Genomic DNA, 18,592 nt, shown 5'->3' with positions numbered 1-18,592 from the left:
CTGCAATTCCATTTCTATCTTTGACAGCATTTGCTAGTTTCAATTGAGGACAAAAGTGTATAATCAAGTTCTAAGTCTGAAGCAGTAAGATTAATAATTATAGGGTTATGCAACATTAACAATAATGGTACAAGCAAAGCAGCTATGTTAAATTTTAAACAGCATTAAAAAGAGAGGAAGAAAGAGATTGAGAAAATTTCAGTTCCCTTCTCTGTCATGTGTTCTCATCATCATCTTTTTTCTATATTTAAAATAGTTTAAGAATGTCTTCTGTGTGTAAGCTAAGAGGACAGCCCACAGCAAATCTTTCAGTTTCATGTCATGATAAATAGATATATACACCACAATTCCAGACAAAAATGTGTATTTAAATACTTATATTTATAGCTAACTTTTTGCATATTTTTCTAGAACATTTATTGAGATAGGGTAAGTTAGTATACTGAAAAAAAAATCACATTAATTAACTTTCTGGAAAGTGTTATTTTGAATAATTATGTGCAACTGTATCTCTTTAATCCAAATGTGAATGTCATTGTCACATACAAACCAGAAATTATATGCTGAAATTTTGCCCGTATACTCTGGGATACTTGATAACTTGATTGTTTTATTTTTTAATTCAGCTATTCATCTTTAATTTGGACAGAATAGCAATAGTTAACCTTGCAATAAATTATATTGTCATACCCCATTATTCTTTTAAGGAGATTCATTTTCTAGGCAAGCAAGTTTAGTTTGAGGAACTAAAAGTTATTACTGTGACTTTTTGTAACCCCTCAAGCAGGCTTATGAACAACTAAATATCATGTGGCTCTGTTATATACTGAGGATAAGTTACTGTGACTTTTCACTGTTCTAATTTTTTTAATTGCTAAACAAAAATCAATAGTTTGAAAGTTTCTATATGCTGAATTTGAAGAATGATCACAAGACAGATGGTTGATCTCATCAAAGATTTAGTTATATTTAAAAGGAATCATATTAAAATACTATTGAGATTATCACAGACAAAAAAAAATTCTTAAGGAACATCTGGATTACATCCAGTGCAATGTACTGTAATATAGAGCTGAATATCAGGATAAGACACTTGCATTCACGGTGCCTGCAAAACTCCCACTGGAACTTTTTGAACCACCTCTAATCCAAGAGATCAGAAGGGGTCTTCAATAGCAGACTGCTTCCCACACCCCATACTTCCCCCTCCTTTCTCTAACAAGGTGTGAACATCTGTTTTAAACCATAGAAAATACGAAATTATTTTGCAGTAGCTCAGGTGACCCTTCACGAACAGTGATATACGTGGTTTAGAGGGATATGACAAGGATGAAAATAAGAACAACGATAATCTAATTCCATTACATCCATCTAAGATGGGAGAGCTTCGGAATTTAAAACCTGTTTTTGATCTCTCACCTTCACTTTCTACTATCAATATATCATCACAAAGTAGATTAAACATCAAACTATTTGCAAAGCAGAAACTGGTTTTCATTGGGTTACAAGAGGACAGTATTCACCTCACAGCTTTATACAGGCACATCTTTCCAACATAAAGGATGGACTCATAAAATGTGTGTGACATACTATGTAAAACAAATACAATCAGACAATGGTTTCCCCTGTATTTTGAGAATTCCTAAACTGTTTCAGATATAAACTGGTACCAGACTTGTTTTATTGTTTAAAACTATGGAATATTTTGTACAACTTTATGCTCACCGAGTCAGACAAGATAATTTGGGGTCAAATACCGGCTCCTTTGAAACTGACTGTAAAATTTCTATCAGTTTACTCAATTTACCTTTTGTGGGATGACAACATGTGGCTTTGAACAGGAATTCTGCACCTCCTGGTCAATATCTGAACGTAATGTATTCAAAATCTCTGCCAACACAAACATACATACCATACTAAGCAGGCTCTAAAAGCGAACCTCCTCAGACATTCCGAGGAAATCATTGGTCTATAATCCTAGGTTCAGGACAAGAATAGAAACTATTGATACTGAGATCACAATAATACATAAACTGATCAATAAATAGCTTCCTCACAAGATTTACATCTCAATGAAAGCAGAAAAAGTTGCTGATTTCATTATGTTTGTCAGATACACCCCCCCCCCCAGATTATCAATGGGCTGTGTACTGTAAATCTCAGAGCTCAACTGGATCTTGTATCTTGCCAGTTTCTTTATTTTACTATTTGTTCTCGGATGTTAAAAACACTGTTGGAAGCAGTCCAAAAATACATTGTTGGAAAATTGTTAATGCCCTAGTCATACAATGTCATTTTGAAGCTCCCTGGGAATTTAGATTTGCACAGCTTATTAGGATATGACCTTTCCCTTGATTTTTTATTTTAAGATCAAGTTAACATGAAATTTCCCCAGTGGGAGTTGCTGTGTTTCCTTCACAGATAAGGAAAAGAGCAATGGCAGCTCCGTATAGAGACAACTTTCATACATTTCTACAGTACGGACAACTTTGTGGTCTTGACAGACATCCAATGCATTCCTAGAGGTTGAGAGGAAAGTCATGCGGTACATTAACAAAAAAACCCAGGAACATAACAAAGGTATTTCCCTGAATCTTTCACCCTTTTTTTTTTTCTTTTTTTTTTTTCTTTTTTTTTTCCCCCAATGTCATCTGAGATTAAGCTTTGAGGAATTGTAAGGCCTGTGGACTCCTTGCATTCAGAGGATCAGGGTAGCACTGGCTGTGAGATAATGGCTTGTTTCTGGAACACATTCATATTCCTTTGGGTAAGCAATTACCACCTCTACAGCACTTTTTTTTTTTTTCTCTTCACAATACAGATCTTGTCTCACAAATTCACATACTTCAGCATTTCCATGCTTATTATATTAGCATAATTTTTCCTAGGATCTCGTGAAGCTGATCTAAAAGCAGGAGGCTGAAAAATCAGTTCTCAAAGTTTTCCTATGTGGCAGGTATTCAAAACGGCCAATGGGCAGAATAATCTCTCAAGCTCCTTGGTGGTCAGTGAGAAGGCTGATTCAGAACAGCTAAAAGTAGTTTCTTGCTCTAAATTATTCCACAGAGATGTCTCTCTTTGTGATATGGGCTGATTACCAACTACCAATAACAGTGTTTAAATACGTATATATAGTAAACATTTTTTAATAAAGACAGGTATGTTCAACATTTCTCAGCCCTTATCTCTCTATGTTGATGAAGCCCACAGAGATAATTAGTTAAACAATTAGAAGCTGAATGATGCTGCTTATATTTGAAAATGTTTAAGTGGTCAAAATTGCAAAACCTAACAACTTTTAGTAAGTTTCTGTTCAGGAGAGAATAATTTTCTCACTGAAAGTAAAATCAGTGGGTCAATAAAGAGATGGCTAAAAAGAATTAAATATTTTGGTATTGGATATTCGGTGTAAAAGTTTTATGCATTAAGCCTTTGCTATGCAAACAACATTTTTGCTCAACTACAGATACCAAAAGATGAAAAGAAACTGATGATGAAATGAAATAATTTACTTTTTTTTTTTTAACTTTTCATATAAGTAGTCTGCTGACTTAGTACTTTGGGTAGGCATCATGCATATAATGTACTTGCAATGATGCCACATTATAATATAAAATAATGCAGTATAACATAAATTCATCATGGTTGTATTGGAATGTCATGGCAATGTCACATCCAACAAAACAATACAAAGATTCAAATGATTCCCAAAACAACTTCAGCCAACTTTAAGAGTTTCAGTGGTCTGCAGTTCTTCTCATAGTAGTGATGCACATTGTCTGCTATAATTCAGCCATGCAAACAAAATGTAGTCCTTTAAATTTTCCTGCAACAGCTGTTAACAGGGGGATGTCCCCATTACTTAAATTTGCATTTCCAGAAACAGCCCTTCCTCTTTCAATGAGTGACAAGAGGTATGGGTTTACTACTCTAACAAGCAAATAGCAGACAGCCTTAAAACCCATTTAGACTATATGCAGACTGTAGGAGTTAATTTGCAATTGATCCGAGGCTAATCTGTCTCTCCTGGGTAAGTACAAAGTTATTATCTACATCACCAGTTAAAGACATCTATGATACTCATGTATCTAACGAAGGAGTAAAATCCAAACTGATATGATTTACTGCATATCATGGTAGAGTACACTGATGCCACATATACTTAACTTTTCTGCAAACAAATCTACTAAGATTCTAGAAAAATGCTAATAATATAGAAGGAAAAAAATCACAAGCTGAATACTACAAACTTACAGGAAGAAATCCGTTGGCTAACATCATTTCTAATAGAAGAGCGTATCAGCAGGCATGTTTGAAAAGTGATTCAACAGAAATTGTGTATCTTTTTCTACTTTGGTGACATAGACTCTCAATGCAGATGCATAGTGTAAGCACTAAAAGTTTATGTACAGAAGGCAGGACTGAACATTTCATGCGAACACATTCAGACCATGATAAAGAGCTTTGTCTCCCATTAGTAATTTAAAGAATTGTGATTTGGTACTCTCAACACACCTATAATTGAATTCCTCAGTCATAAAATCACTGGTGCCAAACAAGTTCTGATATCTTTTATCAAGCCTCTTTTTTCTTGTCATTTGTTAACGTATTTCTTATGGAGCTTTTCTTCTTTTTATAGATACATTTGCTTTAGTTATAAATTAACCCCGGAATTTACTCTCCCAGAGGCCACAAACTGCTTTTTTATTCCCTTGAAAAAGTTTTAAGCTATATGAATTTATGATTTGGAACAATTTTGAATAACAGTTGGTAGTTCAAACACAGAGGAAAGGACATTTCAGAAGACTGACAAAGTAATTAAAATAAACTGAAAATGTTTAGAGGCTTTTCTGTGCCTTCTGCTCTGGGAGCCATGATTAATTTACCAAAAGGGAACATATTTGCCCATGGGACTTCTGGTGCTTCTCGTTCCTTGTAGTAATATTAACTAAGATACAGCCTCATTCTGAAAGGTCTTTCTAAGAAGTTCCATATTTCGGTGGCTCCTGAAGATGGTCAGCACATCCCAAAGGTATGCAGAATACTTAAAATTTTGACTCAAGTGCAATTTGAACTGTATCATGAAAACATTAATATTTAACAGATTGATTCAAATAATGACCATTAAAAGACTAATTTTTCATTTGATAAATTTAATCCTAATGTCACAAGGTTTAGAATGTTGGCTGGTTTTGATTTTGTGTCTCTGTTGGTCTCTTCCTCTTCAGCCTCGACAGCTTTAGAAAACATTGGCTTGTTTCAGCCAGAACTGACTGCAATGTAGAGGACTTTTAACACCTTAATTGTTTTAACGCCTTAATTGTTGTGTCACCACTGAAAGAGCAACAGCTTGAGATCATCCTCTAATAAATATCAGAAAATCCAAATGAAAAATTCCTAGAAGACATATCCATAGGAAACTAACCTTAATTTGGTCTACTGTTAAAAACACAATTTGTATAAGGACAGAATAATCCTTTTTAGCAGCCAGGATAGTATACACACTATTTCCTTTATTTGTCCTTCTGTGCTACTCTTAGCTTCATTACAAATCATATAAGTTTGAAAAAATTCATTTGATATAACATAAAAACATCAGATATCCATTTTTTATGGTTTAATTCCTGTTTTAGCTAAGATTTCCCAAGGTGGAGCAATTTGAAAAAATATGCCTTCAAGATTCAGAAAACAGGAAATGATCTTACGGAACTTTGAATTTCTGGATTACTCTTCCTGATCCAGTTTAGACTGGCTGCGGTTGCGCTGCTGCGTGCACCGCGTACACTGTGCTGACTTAATCCAGTTTGGGGCAGGTTAAAAATGATGCTGGTCTCCTTTTAAAAAATTACTTTTAATAATTTAAAGTCAGTTATTTGAAGTTTAAATATTAAAAATTTCATATCACATTGTGCTTTGGGTCTCTGATTCGTCATATTTTTATTAGTTAGTACTCTTGAAAAATGTTATAGCTTACTCTATTTCTTCTTGAATGCTTCATCTGTTTAATTGCCTATAGCAGGTTCTTGCCGTATCTTTGTTAAGTCTTAACAAAACATGGTATTTTCTGCTCCTTTAATTGAATTGATAGTGACACAGCTGCAAGGATTTTAACAGTCAAAATATTTATCAACTTTTACAATGGAAATGAGGTTTAAAATAGTGGCCACATTGTCAAATATTTTAGCGCTCAAATCTCTAAGTCTTAAAATACGTGTTCATCTGTTTAGATTTTACAATTCGGTGCTTTGTGTTTCATTAAAACAAACAAAACAAAACACCCAACAAATCCATGGTTGATTCGTTGACACTAGTTGGGGAAATTCAGTCGGTCTGATTTGGCCCTAATATTCACCTGTAAAGCCACTCAAATCAAGGAGATGGTGAACATAGAGGTCAGATTGCATTGACTGCCCTGAAGGATCAGAACACCATAAAGTATACCCACCACAAGTATAACCATCTACTCTCACACCTTGTGTACACATTTCATAACTTTGTTTGCACTGCGTACTTTCACTTGAGCCAAAAGGAATTTTCAGAGCAAACAAGTTGTAATGTATTCTTTAAAGGTGAGTTACAATGGTAGTTATCTATAGTTCTTGGAACAGACAGTAGGACAGTAAAAATGTCAAAATATTTTTCATATTTTTTCAGAGCAATGACTATGTCATATACAAGCATTTTACTCACATCTGCTCAGGACAGATGTACAAATACAGAGAATTTTGCCATCACGCAACACAAGCTCCGATAACAACTTGATCCTTCACTAGGGGTTAGAAAAAAATTTTAGGAGTATTTTTACAGATTTTGGGCTTTATATTATATGTCCTTTTATTTATTTATATGACAGCCAAATGGACAGACAACATCAACTAAAATGACTTATATAAATTTTTCTTTTCATCAAATGCCAACCATCTACTGCCTCTACATTGCCAGACCTACAACTTCCATTTCTTTCTTCTATGCCATAAGCCTTCAAACTCACAAAGATCTCCAAGTTATAAATTATTATTTTTTTAGAACTAAAAAATCTACGAATGGAGCATTAAGCACAGCTCATCTTGGTCTATAGGCAGGAAGAAACTTGAAAGGAAATTATAACAAATCTGAGAGGCATTTAAACTAATTCAGTTTCAGCTATACTAATAACCTAAAAAGTACCAGGACTCTCTCTCTGGTCATATTTGTTCCACTCACATTATCAAATGCTTTAGTTGTCAGACATGGGTGGCAATACCTGAACGGCCTGTTGCAAATGGTCCATGGCCCATGCTAATGCCCAAAGTATTTCTGGAAAGTGTTTGAATGGCTGTTAGTTGGCTGAGCTGAAACTGGACCAACGACAATTCTAAGAATTTAACCATTTAACAATCCAGTTCCTGACCCTGTGCCCAAGTAACAGCAAATTTGGATCCAGCTTTTGAGTTCAATTAGACTTCTCTGAGACTAGGGAATATAATTGCTTTGGGGTTTTGTTTTGGTTTTCCTCAAATTCACCGAGTTACTTAATTTTGTGTGAGCTTTTTTCCCTAAATGTGGTCAGACAGACAAAGCAAGTAAAATGATCAAATTCTTGTAATTGACATCTAACAGAGGCATTTACCTATCTATCTTTGTGTCACATGAAAACAGAAGAAATATTTTGCTGCTTCAAAAATCCACAATATAAAAATGGCAATACTATAGCAAACTGGAAACTGCTTACTATTTATCTCATCTCCTGCTCTGTAAATAGCTAACAACATACTGGATACAACAGGCACCTCAAAATCACCCCTAGCTTCTATGAGCTAAAATAATCCATGCCCTATGGCTATAGAATAAACCCGAGTATTCTTCAGGTGGACTGTACAGCATCAAAGGGCATAAGGGAACCTGTTATAAATAATGGCTCATAGAAGATGAAGGGAGGAAAATCCTATGGGGTCTGTCTGTATCTCTTCCCAACACAACACTCCTCTCTGCAGTAGATTTTCCATTTTTTTCCCTCCAATTTAATTTCAGAAATTCTCATTCAGAAGACGCTTTCTTTGAGGAGCTATACAACAGTTTGTATGACATACTGGAATCAGAAAACAGTTCTATTTAGTATTTAGCCTGCATTGTCTTTATTTAATTTCTGTATTCATAGCTAAATGAGCACTCTATCACTCTTACTGTTTTGAACTCCAGAGAATTCCTTTCTCCCACAGAGTAACTGCCAGGTATAATTACTACATTCATTAGCCCTTCCTGGAGTAATTGTCAGGAAAGCAGCAATGATACCTACATCAATTTCTTCTTCCTCCTCGCTTTTTTTTCTGCTTTCCTTCCAGGACAATTAGAGTTTCTCTCTACTTTGTCTCTCCCCCTTACATTGGGTCTCTCACCTTATTCACCTCCAACCTTTTCCTCCCTTTATTCTTCTCTTCAAAATGCAGATTTGGGGAGGAAAGGGGGAGATGGTCCTACTGTCTCTCGTGGTTTTCATGTCTACCAATTTCTTGTGGTTTTGTTTTTTAATTTAAATCCATTCATGCTGAAGTTATAAGGAGGTTCATAGTACAGTATTTCATCAGTGACAACAAAAGAGTTACCCTCCCATCTAAGCAGAAATTTAAAATTGCCACATGCTGTATAACATTGTGCTGTGTCTTCCTGTTAGTGGATGGGGGAGGAGACAGGAATTTGTTGCACAGCCTGCGTCAGAGAATGCAGTCACATTACAGTATATCAAATTTAGTGATTGTACAAGTTATTGTTATTCTAAACTTACCTCAGACTTCAGCAATATTCACTGCCTGTTCTGTCCTTAGTGACAGGAAAGCTGTCACTTGTTGTTAGCATATCAGACAGTTCCTGTTCTCAAAAGAGTAATAAATAAGGCTAAATTCAAAAAACAGAACAAACTTGGGCAGAAAAAGAACAATGAGTAGGAATGCCAAAATACAGTGAAAGACCACGTTATGGCATTGTCAGCATATCTTAAACCAAGAAAAGCTGAAAATCTCATAAGAGACCAGAGAGAAGAATTCAAAATCAAGAAGGTTCCAACAATAAACTTTAAACTTTGAAAAAGAAACTCAAACATCTGTATTTTTAAAGAATTTCCCTGCTTTTTAATATATTTTTGGGCAAACATTAAAAGGGCTAAATAAACCCAACAGTTTCTTAGCCAATATTCTCACTGCCTTCCTTCAAAATTTCCTTTAATTAATTAATTAATTTCCTTTCCTGATACTCATTATGGACAGCTTTTTCACTTTTTCCCAACTCTCTTCTCCGCTGGGCCTCCAAAGTCCCACGCTGGCCTTAGATCCCTGTCTTAATCCACCACTGCAATTCATTTAATCATACGGAACACTGGTAGCCTGTGTTAAGATTAAAGATATTCTGGCTATTTCACAATATTTTAAAGCCAGAGCCTATCATAACGTTGCACATTACTCCACCTATTCTGCACAAATTTTATGGATGTTTTTGTTTATAAATAAGCAGGACATTGCTGACAATATTTTTGTCTTAAAAAAAGAATTGATAAATTATACAGAAAGCGGTTTTGATCTCTCACCTACTCAGAATTGGCACCCTGGTGACCCAAACAAGAATGGAAAGAAACGCACATGACTTCCACATCCTTAGTATTACATCACGAAGGATGAAACAGCATATTATATACAAGTCAGAGGGCCGTTGTACTGTTTGTAACTCTTTTCTTCATAAAAAGATGACTTTCTTAACAAAACAGTGACTCATTAAAAATTTGACAAATACCATATTCCAATGCACAGAACAACGACAACTATGACAGACAGTTAGACACAGACTCATTTCATAATGGAATTGGTTAATGTGAACTCTAACATTAGCATGCTGGTTTTTATATAAATTAAAATATGAAGGTATGTTTGCGGGGAAAAAAGTATTTTTAATATTCTAATTTTGGATTAATATTTTCATTGCCAAAAATTTTCAAGAAGGCATGTCTACAAGAAAATATCTTTGGTGGAGCAAAAATGGGTTCTTGATACTGAAGAGTTTTCCAGTACTACTTCAAGCACTGTCAAGAATTTCTGCCTACGCCAACTGTGCTGTAATAACTATTTCTTAATAAATTAATAATCCTGGTGTAAGAAAATAATTCCTCAAATGTCATTACCTATGTCAGAAAGTAACTTGCATAACCTCCTGTTTTATCCTATCTAGCCCAAGTAAAACCTAAACCAGTGTGATGATTTCAGATGTATATTTTATACAAGTATTGGATTACTGTAAAAAAAAACCCAAACTAAACAAGATATTGTGAACATAACAAATAACCGCCGCACCCAATTTCACTGGGTAAAGTTAGCCAGCCTAATCACATGAGGCAGACCCAAAGAACAAGTCTTTGGGCAGTGCCCAAAGGAAACTGTGTACGGAACCCTCTCGGGTCTCTTATTCATCATGCCATAATGTTCTTCTCTGCATCACAAAAACAATTAACCAGTTCAAGACAATTGGCAAGCTCATATGATAGCTAATACTCCAAGAAGCTTGCAAAACAGAACCAAGATCAACTGGCAAGCTCATCATGGAAAGCAAGTGTGGAATTTGCTTGCAATAGCATTTCTTAAGTGCAAACATCCAAATAATTAAAAAAAAAAAGCGCAAGCTAGGAACTACTAATTAAGAGGATTTTTGGAAATTATTTTGCATTGCCTTGATAACAAAAAATACTTTAAAAGCATTGTTAAAAACCTGAACCTTTCAAAGTAGTTCTTCAATGTTTGCTTATTTCCTATTTTAAATTCAGGACCTGTCATAATAAACTTTTGTAATACTAATTTTGAAACTTATTCTGTAGTTCATTGTAACAACTCATACTTAGCTGAGATCTTTACTAAATAACCTACTCCAGGCCAATTTAGCAATTCTGGCAATAGCTCTAGTGTAAATGAAAAAAAAAAAAAAATTCCAGGAAAACAAACTTTTAAAATGGTGCTTATTTCATTCAGAGAACTGATTTAATGCGAAAGCTTAAAGTTTCATCTTGTTTATCATCTCAAACCATCTTCAGTAACAGCTGGAAATTCTGAAAGTGAAAGCATATTTGCAGAACTTTTGATTCCACACTCTTTAATCATGTTCTAGGCAAAACTCAAAAAATCTACACCTTCATACGAGTGTCTTGCAATGAGCAGTCATCTGTCAAACTGTTTTTATATTGACAATTACTATGGGATATTTAAAATAAATAAAATGCTAGCCTGCTTTTCTTAATATTTCTAATCATTTTAAAAAGCAAATACACTAACATGCCTTGATGTACAAATAAGGCATCTCAGATATGCAGTTTAAGTGCAAATGATGGCATCCAGGAGTGATGACAGAGAACAAATATAGACAAAACCTCACAGAACTTTAGTGACTCAATTTAAGTAAATCCATCCACTATCAGTGGTTAACTTTAGCAGAATCAGAGGAATAGCTACATCACTAGGTCAGTGCAAGAACTTGGTTTCAGACATGCTACAAGCTAGAGAGCAAATAGCAGATAAAATAATTTTTCATCGTCCTGGAGGAAATGAGAACCTCAGCCTGTGGCCTCTTCAAAATTTCTCATGATTCAACTAAATATGGTCCTGAATAAGGTTAGAGAATACAGATAAAATTTTGTGTAAATAAAGCAACCTTTTGCCCTCACGTAGCTCTGTACTTGCTTATCTATAGATTTCTCTGGGTGTAACTGAAAATAAAATTTGGCTTTATATTTTTTTTTTCACATTCTTAAGTAGGATTAAAAATCAGTTTAGCAATATACCACAGTATAACATGTTTCTACTAAGCTTAAAAACTGAGATTCAGCATAAAATTTTGTAGCTGAAATACCACTGTAGGGAACAGTGAACAGTATCTCCAAGTAAAACATATTCAAGATGAAAGGATAAACTCTTCAGTTTTATTTACTGTAGACATAAAAAGTCAGTACCTAAACCTATCATGAGGAAATATGTACATTATGAAAGGCAGTAAATAGAAGTGGCTGCATTTTTTCCACAAGCCCCCATATTAGATAGCACCACAAAAGCACCAGGTCTAGGTAGTAAAACCTGTTTTTCTGACCACCCCTACTAGAAGATCTTGGTGTGAGTGTTAAAGCCTGTAATTAACATTTTTCTTTTCATAGTTCCTTTTTTTTTGGTGTAACAGAGTGACTCTTTTGGTACTCTAACATATGTTTCAAACCACCACAGTTGAGAACTTATTTCACAGCAATATTAAAATATTCCCTTAGCATATTGAAAGTGTACATCATTCTATTTCTATATAGATAGCAACCTAAGTTCAAAGCCTCTCAAACTTCAAAACTGCTGCTACACAACCATGAATAGCTGCAGCAGTTACACAACATCTCTGTTCAATAAATCTAAACAAACACATAAGTACTATGGACTTGTAATGCAATATTATAACATAAAATCCTATTTTATGCAATGCAGTGTAATCACATATTGTGTAAAAAGTTTAAGACAAGATCATAATTCTGGGCAGGGCTACTTTGTGCAAATATGAAATTCTCTGAAAAGTAATTTGCTTAAACTCAGCAGAAAAAACAGAACACGCAATAAGAAAACTTCCATCACTCACTTATTCTACGTGCCTACTCCATGACAGCTAAAAGTGTTTGTATGAAAATAACACATTTAGAGTTTTACATGTACATACAGGTAAGTTAGATGAATCGTAACTGGAGGTCTCCTATAAAAAAAAAGTATAGGATTCTGGCAAAAGGGAATGTAAAATATGTCACAACCAGATTTGTGATAAAGAGGAAAGACATGTGTCCCCATGGACCTCATGAAATTCCAATAACCTGTGAAACAGCATGAAGTATAATATTTTCCTCCCATAATAGCTGTCATAAGACCAAAACTAGAACTCATGTCTAATTTGGAGGTCTAGAATAAACTAATACCAACCGCTAAGTCTGTATCAATATGTTAGTATTTCATTTAGAGTTAAAATACATTAAAAAATTGATCACACAAATTCCAGAACAAAAGGCAGATGAATATACTACTGTTACACTGGCGTTTCTTAAATAAAGAAAAATATGTAGGACTTTTGCTATAATACATATTCATGGTTATTTAATTGTAGGCATTTAGTCTCACTGACCAAACAGCAATTCATTTAGAGGCGGACACTATATTTTCAGTATACTAAAACCACAGACTGACTTCAATAACAATTGCATGGAAGCAAGCCATATCTAGGACAAAATTTCTAACACTGCACGTAGATTGCAAACCTGTCCCTACTGAAACAGCAGAACTGCCACTGACCTGAACGAAGCCGAGATTTTTTTCTAGACTCCATGCATCTTCCAATAAACCAACATCATCTTTTTTTGATACTGTGGAATGTTCTTTATATTTCTCTGTTGGGATATTATCCAATATTTATTATACTGTGTTATCAGATGTTATATATAGCCTTTCAACATTACTGAGATAAGTAGGAAGTCATTCTATAACATAGGGTTAATACATTACCTACACACACACATCCCCTACAAGTACGTACATAACCATACATATATATTCATCTTAGCATTCATCAAGCATACTCGTGCCTGAACATACATACACAAAGCTACGTAAGCTTTGTGTTTTTAAAATTGCTAATTATCAACCAGCAGAGTAGACTTTGGGATTCATAGACTTGAATTCATAGACTTTGTCCTGAATGTGCAGGCTGCATGGCATGAAGGTGATCTGCTTAGTCATGAGGGAAGGGGGTGGCTTATGCAAGTCCACAAAGCATCATCTGCTAGTCGATTCCAGAAAGTCACAACCTGGCTTTTGAAGTACTTACTTATCTTGCCCTTTCTAAGCAGGATATTTTTTTCTATTTGCAGTGAAATCTAGTGAAACTGCAAAGTAAAACCAGCTTTATTTAGACAATAGGGTGCTGCTTAGAAGTTCGGTGGGTTTTTTCTGTAAATTTGGGGATTTGTTATCACACATATACCTAACTTTTTTCTATTTGTCATGATGCAGATTAGAATCTATTACCATTGTAATAATCTATTACAATGTAAGCATAAATCAAAACACTGACATTTTAAATTAAAATGTTTGCATCAATCTCACTACTTCATTGTGTCTCCGTTGTAAATTTGTAACTATTGGCATTCTCATGTCATAGATCATATAGTATTAAGGATAGGGACAGTCTTTTCATTTAAGTGAGTAAGAAGATGGCCCCAATCTTGACTAGGCTGCTAGGTACTACTGCAACACAGGTAATTAAAAATATCTGTATAGTGCATGTATCATGAATTTTAATTGGAGAATGATGTAATTGTTTAGTTCAATTCTATAGAATGGTTTAGGACAGGACAAACAGGCCAAATAATATAATGGAAAGTGTGGGTGGAGTGGGAGAAAAATGCGAACTTGATCAAATTGATCAAAGTTCTGCAAAAGTTTTCAGATATGAAGAGTGCAGACTAGGCCTTGCCTTTTTTTTTTTAAATTAAAAGAATAAAATCTTACAAAAGATTTAGTTGTATATTTGCCTTGTGGTGTGAGAAGGGCTGACATCTTTGTAGCAACAGGCAAAAGCAAAGTCCATGTTGCAGCAGAAGACCTGATGCTGGAGCAGAAACTTAGTCTTTCCTATGGTTGTCACATGTATTTTCTCTTTCATGTCTCCTTATACCTGCAAGATCTGCAAGTATCCCAAGCCCCACTCACCACAGGTGCTAATACTACTAGGGCGACAATTTGCTTAGCACCTGCATGCTCTACATACTCCGTCACTGGATCCTGAAAGAAAGCACAACTTAAAAAAAGATGGACTCTCCTTCAGTAAAAAAAAAAAAAAAAAAAAAAAGCACAACTCAAAAAAAGATGGACTATTCTTCATAAAAAAACCCCCAACAACCCACAACAAAAAAAAACAAGGAGTGGGGGGAAACAGGCAAAAGAAGTGTAAGAGGTTTATCATTTTATGTAGGAATCAATTTACATTACATATTCCTGGGAATCTAAATATCTGGAGACAAATCTTCTTGCTCTTCCATTTTTCATTCTGCCTTGGAAAGGCCTTGATGGGGAAAAAAAAAAGGGGCGAGGGGGAGATTTTTTCCAAGTACTCTGTAACAGTCAAATGAAATCCTTAAGAACTGACCTGTTAATGCGAAACCTCAACTTCTGTTTGTGGCATGGGTATGTAGGACTCGAGTATAACAATGTTCGCTTGCTTTGGATTATTTCTAACTTTTTCTTTTGTTAGTTCACAGAAAGTTAACTGACACACAAAGAACATCTGGTATGAAGTACCTGAAAAAAGGATCCCTGCTGTTAAAAAAATATACATCATTATGGAAATACAGCATGGAATAATCAGCACTCATCATCTAATATCATGCTAAATTCAGTAAGTCTATCAGTGATTAAAAAATTAAACTAGTAGCAATAACTAAGGGAAAGTATGACTTCAAAAGAACCTAGCATGGAGAATTTATAATTGTATTTTAATTTCTCTTGAGTAACTGCACTGGAAACTGTTTTACTGCATGCCAGAGGAGAATATAGGAATAATCCTTGTGACAAAAGCTAGTAAAAGAAACTCACGTTCTGAATATCAAATATGCACAACTAGCGATTCACAATTAGGCTACGAAAAAAATGGCTAGTAAATATATTCAACACTATTCTGAACAGCTTATATGTAAAACAAAAAAGCCAAATAAAACAAAGAGGACCTCAGGAATCAAGGAAGAAAAAAATCATTAAGTATACTTTTCATTATTCAGTCCAGCTTTGTACAAGACAGAGTTTTCGTTCTACTTTTAACCTCTTCCTTGTTTTTACAATATAACCTTTTGCAAAATTCATTTTATTAGCCATTGTTACGAGTAGAAAGTTATACTGACAGTAAACGAAGCTGGGCCTATATTTATTTTATTGACTTAGAAATGGACTTACGGTTATTTAAAAAAATTCACAGAAGAGTCAGATTTAGAAGCAGTGTTGATAGTGGGTGTTTTTATCAGTATCATAAGGAAGGCTAAAAAGGCATAGCTTCTATATTCTTCAATTAAATTCTAATATTTTGCCACCCTTGTTATTTTGTGATAATTTGTTATATGCAATATAAATTTACATCAGGATAAAAATAGTTATTTGTATATTCTATATTGTAATGGAAGTTTCATTGAATGCTCATGTTTAATAAATTGTATTATCCTGGAATTTGACATTGAGATATTTCTAAATACATACTATCTTAAGGCTGTTTACAGATATATAATCTCTGAACCACTAAGAGTTCATGAGATATTTTACAAAACTGATGCCTAAGAACATTCAAATTCAAAAGCTGCCTGTGTAAAAATACCTTGAAATTATATTTTTGATTGGTTATCATTCAAAGTCCATGCCAACTATTTTTTCAGCTCTCTCCCCTTGACAAGTCCATGCTTATATTGTATCACATGCTTTAACACACTGCTAAGAGTGATTTCTTATAATCTCATAATTAAATCTCTAAGTGATTTTTGCAGCATTTTTTTTTGTGACAGCCAAAGAGAATAATGATGTCAAACACACGACTTCACGCAACAAATTCTGATATGAACAGGAGCACAACATATGAAACTTCTTTTCAAAGGAGAGCACTGAGTATCATATGTCTTAGTTACTTGGTGTACACTGGGAATTTTTAGTTAACTAGTAACAAGTCATAGTAACCTTTTAAAAGGTAAATTACTGATTAAATTATGGATTAATTGGTACCAGAAAAATATTTTTTTTTGTTTTGAATACTCATTTTTAAATTGAACATTACAGTTGCGTTCCACAGCAAAAGCTTGTCGAGAGATGGGGCGGCAAGTCACAAATCTAAGGCTAGCTCGGAACCTTAGTTCTTTCAAGGATAACTATAATTGATCCTTCTGATGTAAAGGAACCCAGACCCCACAGTACCTGAAGAAACTGATAAATTCCTGAGCTTTTCGTCAGAATAAATACCAGCTTTACGTCACTGATATTAATAGACATCACTGTTAAGTCAGCATTGTAGTGTCATGTGTACACAGTGGCACAACGTTACAACACCACAGGAACTTGCACTCTCCAGTTGTAGAATACCCTGGAGAGAAATGACACCAGGAAGATTACAAAATGCGCCTGCAAACCTGAGGCATGCCATCAAGACATAACATATTTCAACATAGCATCTCAGTTGTTGCAGGCTCAGAAAGGCTCCCCAACTTTCTGCGGTTGAGAAATTTAAAAAAAAAAAAAAGGAAAGAAAGAAAAAAAGAGAAGAGTCTGTTCATTCATTAAGTGAGCTAGCCAGGTGAGCACCAACACTTCCCTGTCGCTCCTTTCCCCTACCATAGTACGAATGGACATCCCGCGGTCTGCCCCTCGCAACCACTGCATACATCCCTCCCCGTCCCCTCCACCTCTGGGGGGGAGGAGACCCCCCCCCTTTAGGCGCGTCGCACCCTCCTCAGCATCCTCCCCTTCCTCAGAAGGACGGTAGCTAACCCGCCCGGGTCACAGTTCCCCAGCCCTCCTCCCCTGCCCCGAGTACAGCACCATGGACACAGCGCCCACGCTCTCCCGTGGTAGGAGGCTTCTGGGCACAGCCCGCCGCCTGCCCGCAGCGCACCTGGAGCCCTCCCCGAGGGGGTCCTGCCCGGCACCTCGCCGCTCCCTCCCGCCTCTTCTCCCCGCCCGCCGCGGAGCAGCCTCAGCCCCTCTCCCCGCCCACGCAGCCCCCACGGGCACCGGCAGCCTGTCCTGGCAGACCTTCTCCCCTCTGGGCCATGCCTCGTACTCCCCCGACACTCCGCGTCTCCCCTCCGCTCCAGGAAAAGCCCTCTAACCCCGCCCCCCCGCTCCCGCAGAGCCACCTTCCTTCCCCGCCACCCCAAGCATCCCCGGCACCACGGCCTCCTCCCGGGGCTCCGCCCCCTCCCCATCCCGGGGCGCAGCTCCCGGACCGCGCACGCTTCCCCTTCATCCCCAACAGCCCCTCCGAGCCCCCGAGCCCTCGCCGGCCCCTCTTCCCACAGAAGCGCCCCTCACAAGCACCCCCCCTCGCGCGCCCAGGTCTCCCTCAGCCCGGAGCTCTCCTCACGCCTCCGCCGGCCCCCTCACCTCGGGGGAAGGTCCCCAGTAGCCCGCACTGACCTGGCGCTGTCAAGTCTCAGCGGGAGAAACTGTTCCCTTCTAGTGGGATAAACTCCCCCGCTCGGCCCGTCCTACCGAGCAGGCACCGCCTCCGCGGGCCGGGCACCGCCTCCCCGCCGGCCCACACTGCCGGCGCTGAGGGGCGAGCCGCCGGCGGGAGCGGGGGCACGCGGCGTTGGGCGGCCCGGGGCTCGCGCCGCCGGCGGGCTGTGGGGGCGGGGCGGGGGCGCAGCGGCGGGACGCGGGGCTGAGGTACGGGGGGCGGCGGGGTAACGCGCTGAGAGGGACGGGGGGAGAGGGGGAGCGGGTCGGGGGGGGGGGGGAGGAGGAGGAGGCGCTGCTTCTCCTTCCTTTCCCCTCAGGAGCCCCGTCCGTTCACCCGAGCCGCTTCCCCCCGGGTCCGTGCCCGT

The 18,592-nt window shown here is 37.2% G+C and overlaps 1 protein-coding gene across 5 annotated transcripts in view; it reads right to left on the bottom strand.

Annotated features, from left to right (window-relative positions):
- Positions 1-18,249, bottom strand: part of PPARG (peroxisome proliferator activated receptor gamma) — a 61,846-nt gene extending 43,597 nt beyond the window's left edge. Inside the window, exons 1-3 of one of the 5 annotated variants that reach the window (XM_054838512.1) lie at positions 16,965-17,410; positions 15,166-15,317; positions 13,314-13,408 (exon numbers count right to left, since the gene is read on the bottom strand). In XM_054838512.1, the coding sequence (XP_054694487.1) occupies positions 13,314-13,347 (34 nt within the window). In that variant the 5' untranslated portion in view covers positions 13,348-13,408; positions 15,166-15,317; positions 16,965-17,410. Of the gene's footprint in view, positions 1-8,761; positions 8,835-13,313; positions 13,409-15,165; positions 15,318-16,964; positions 17,412-18,149 lie in introns of those variants that run through there. The other 4 variants (XM_054838515.1, XM_054838514.1, XM_054838516.1 and 1 more) reach the window with 4 other exon arrangements.
- Between the last annotated feature and the right edge of the window lie 343 nt (positions 18,250-18,592).

The sequence above is a fragment of the Grus americana genome, chromosome 11 (assembly GCF_028858705.1).
Source record: "Grus americana isolate bGruAme1 chromosome 11, bGruAme1.mat, whole genome shotgun sequence".
Lineage (NCBI taxonomy): Eukaryota > Metazoa > Chordata > Aves > Gruiformes > Gruidae > Grus > Grus americana.
Note: the sequence above shows the minus strand (reverse complement) of the source record. Positions and strands in the feature narration are given on the sequence as shown.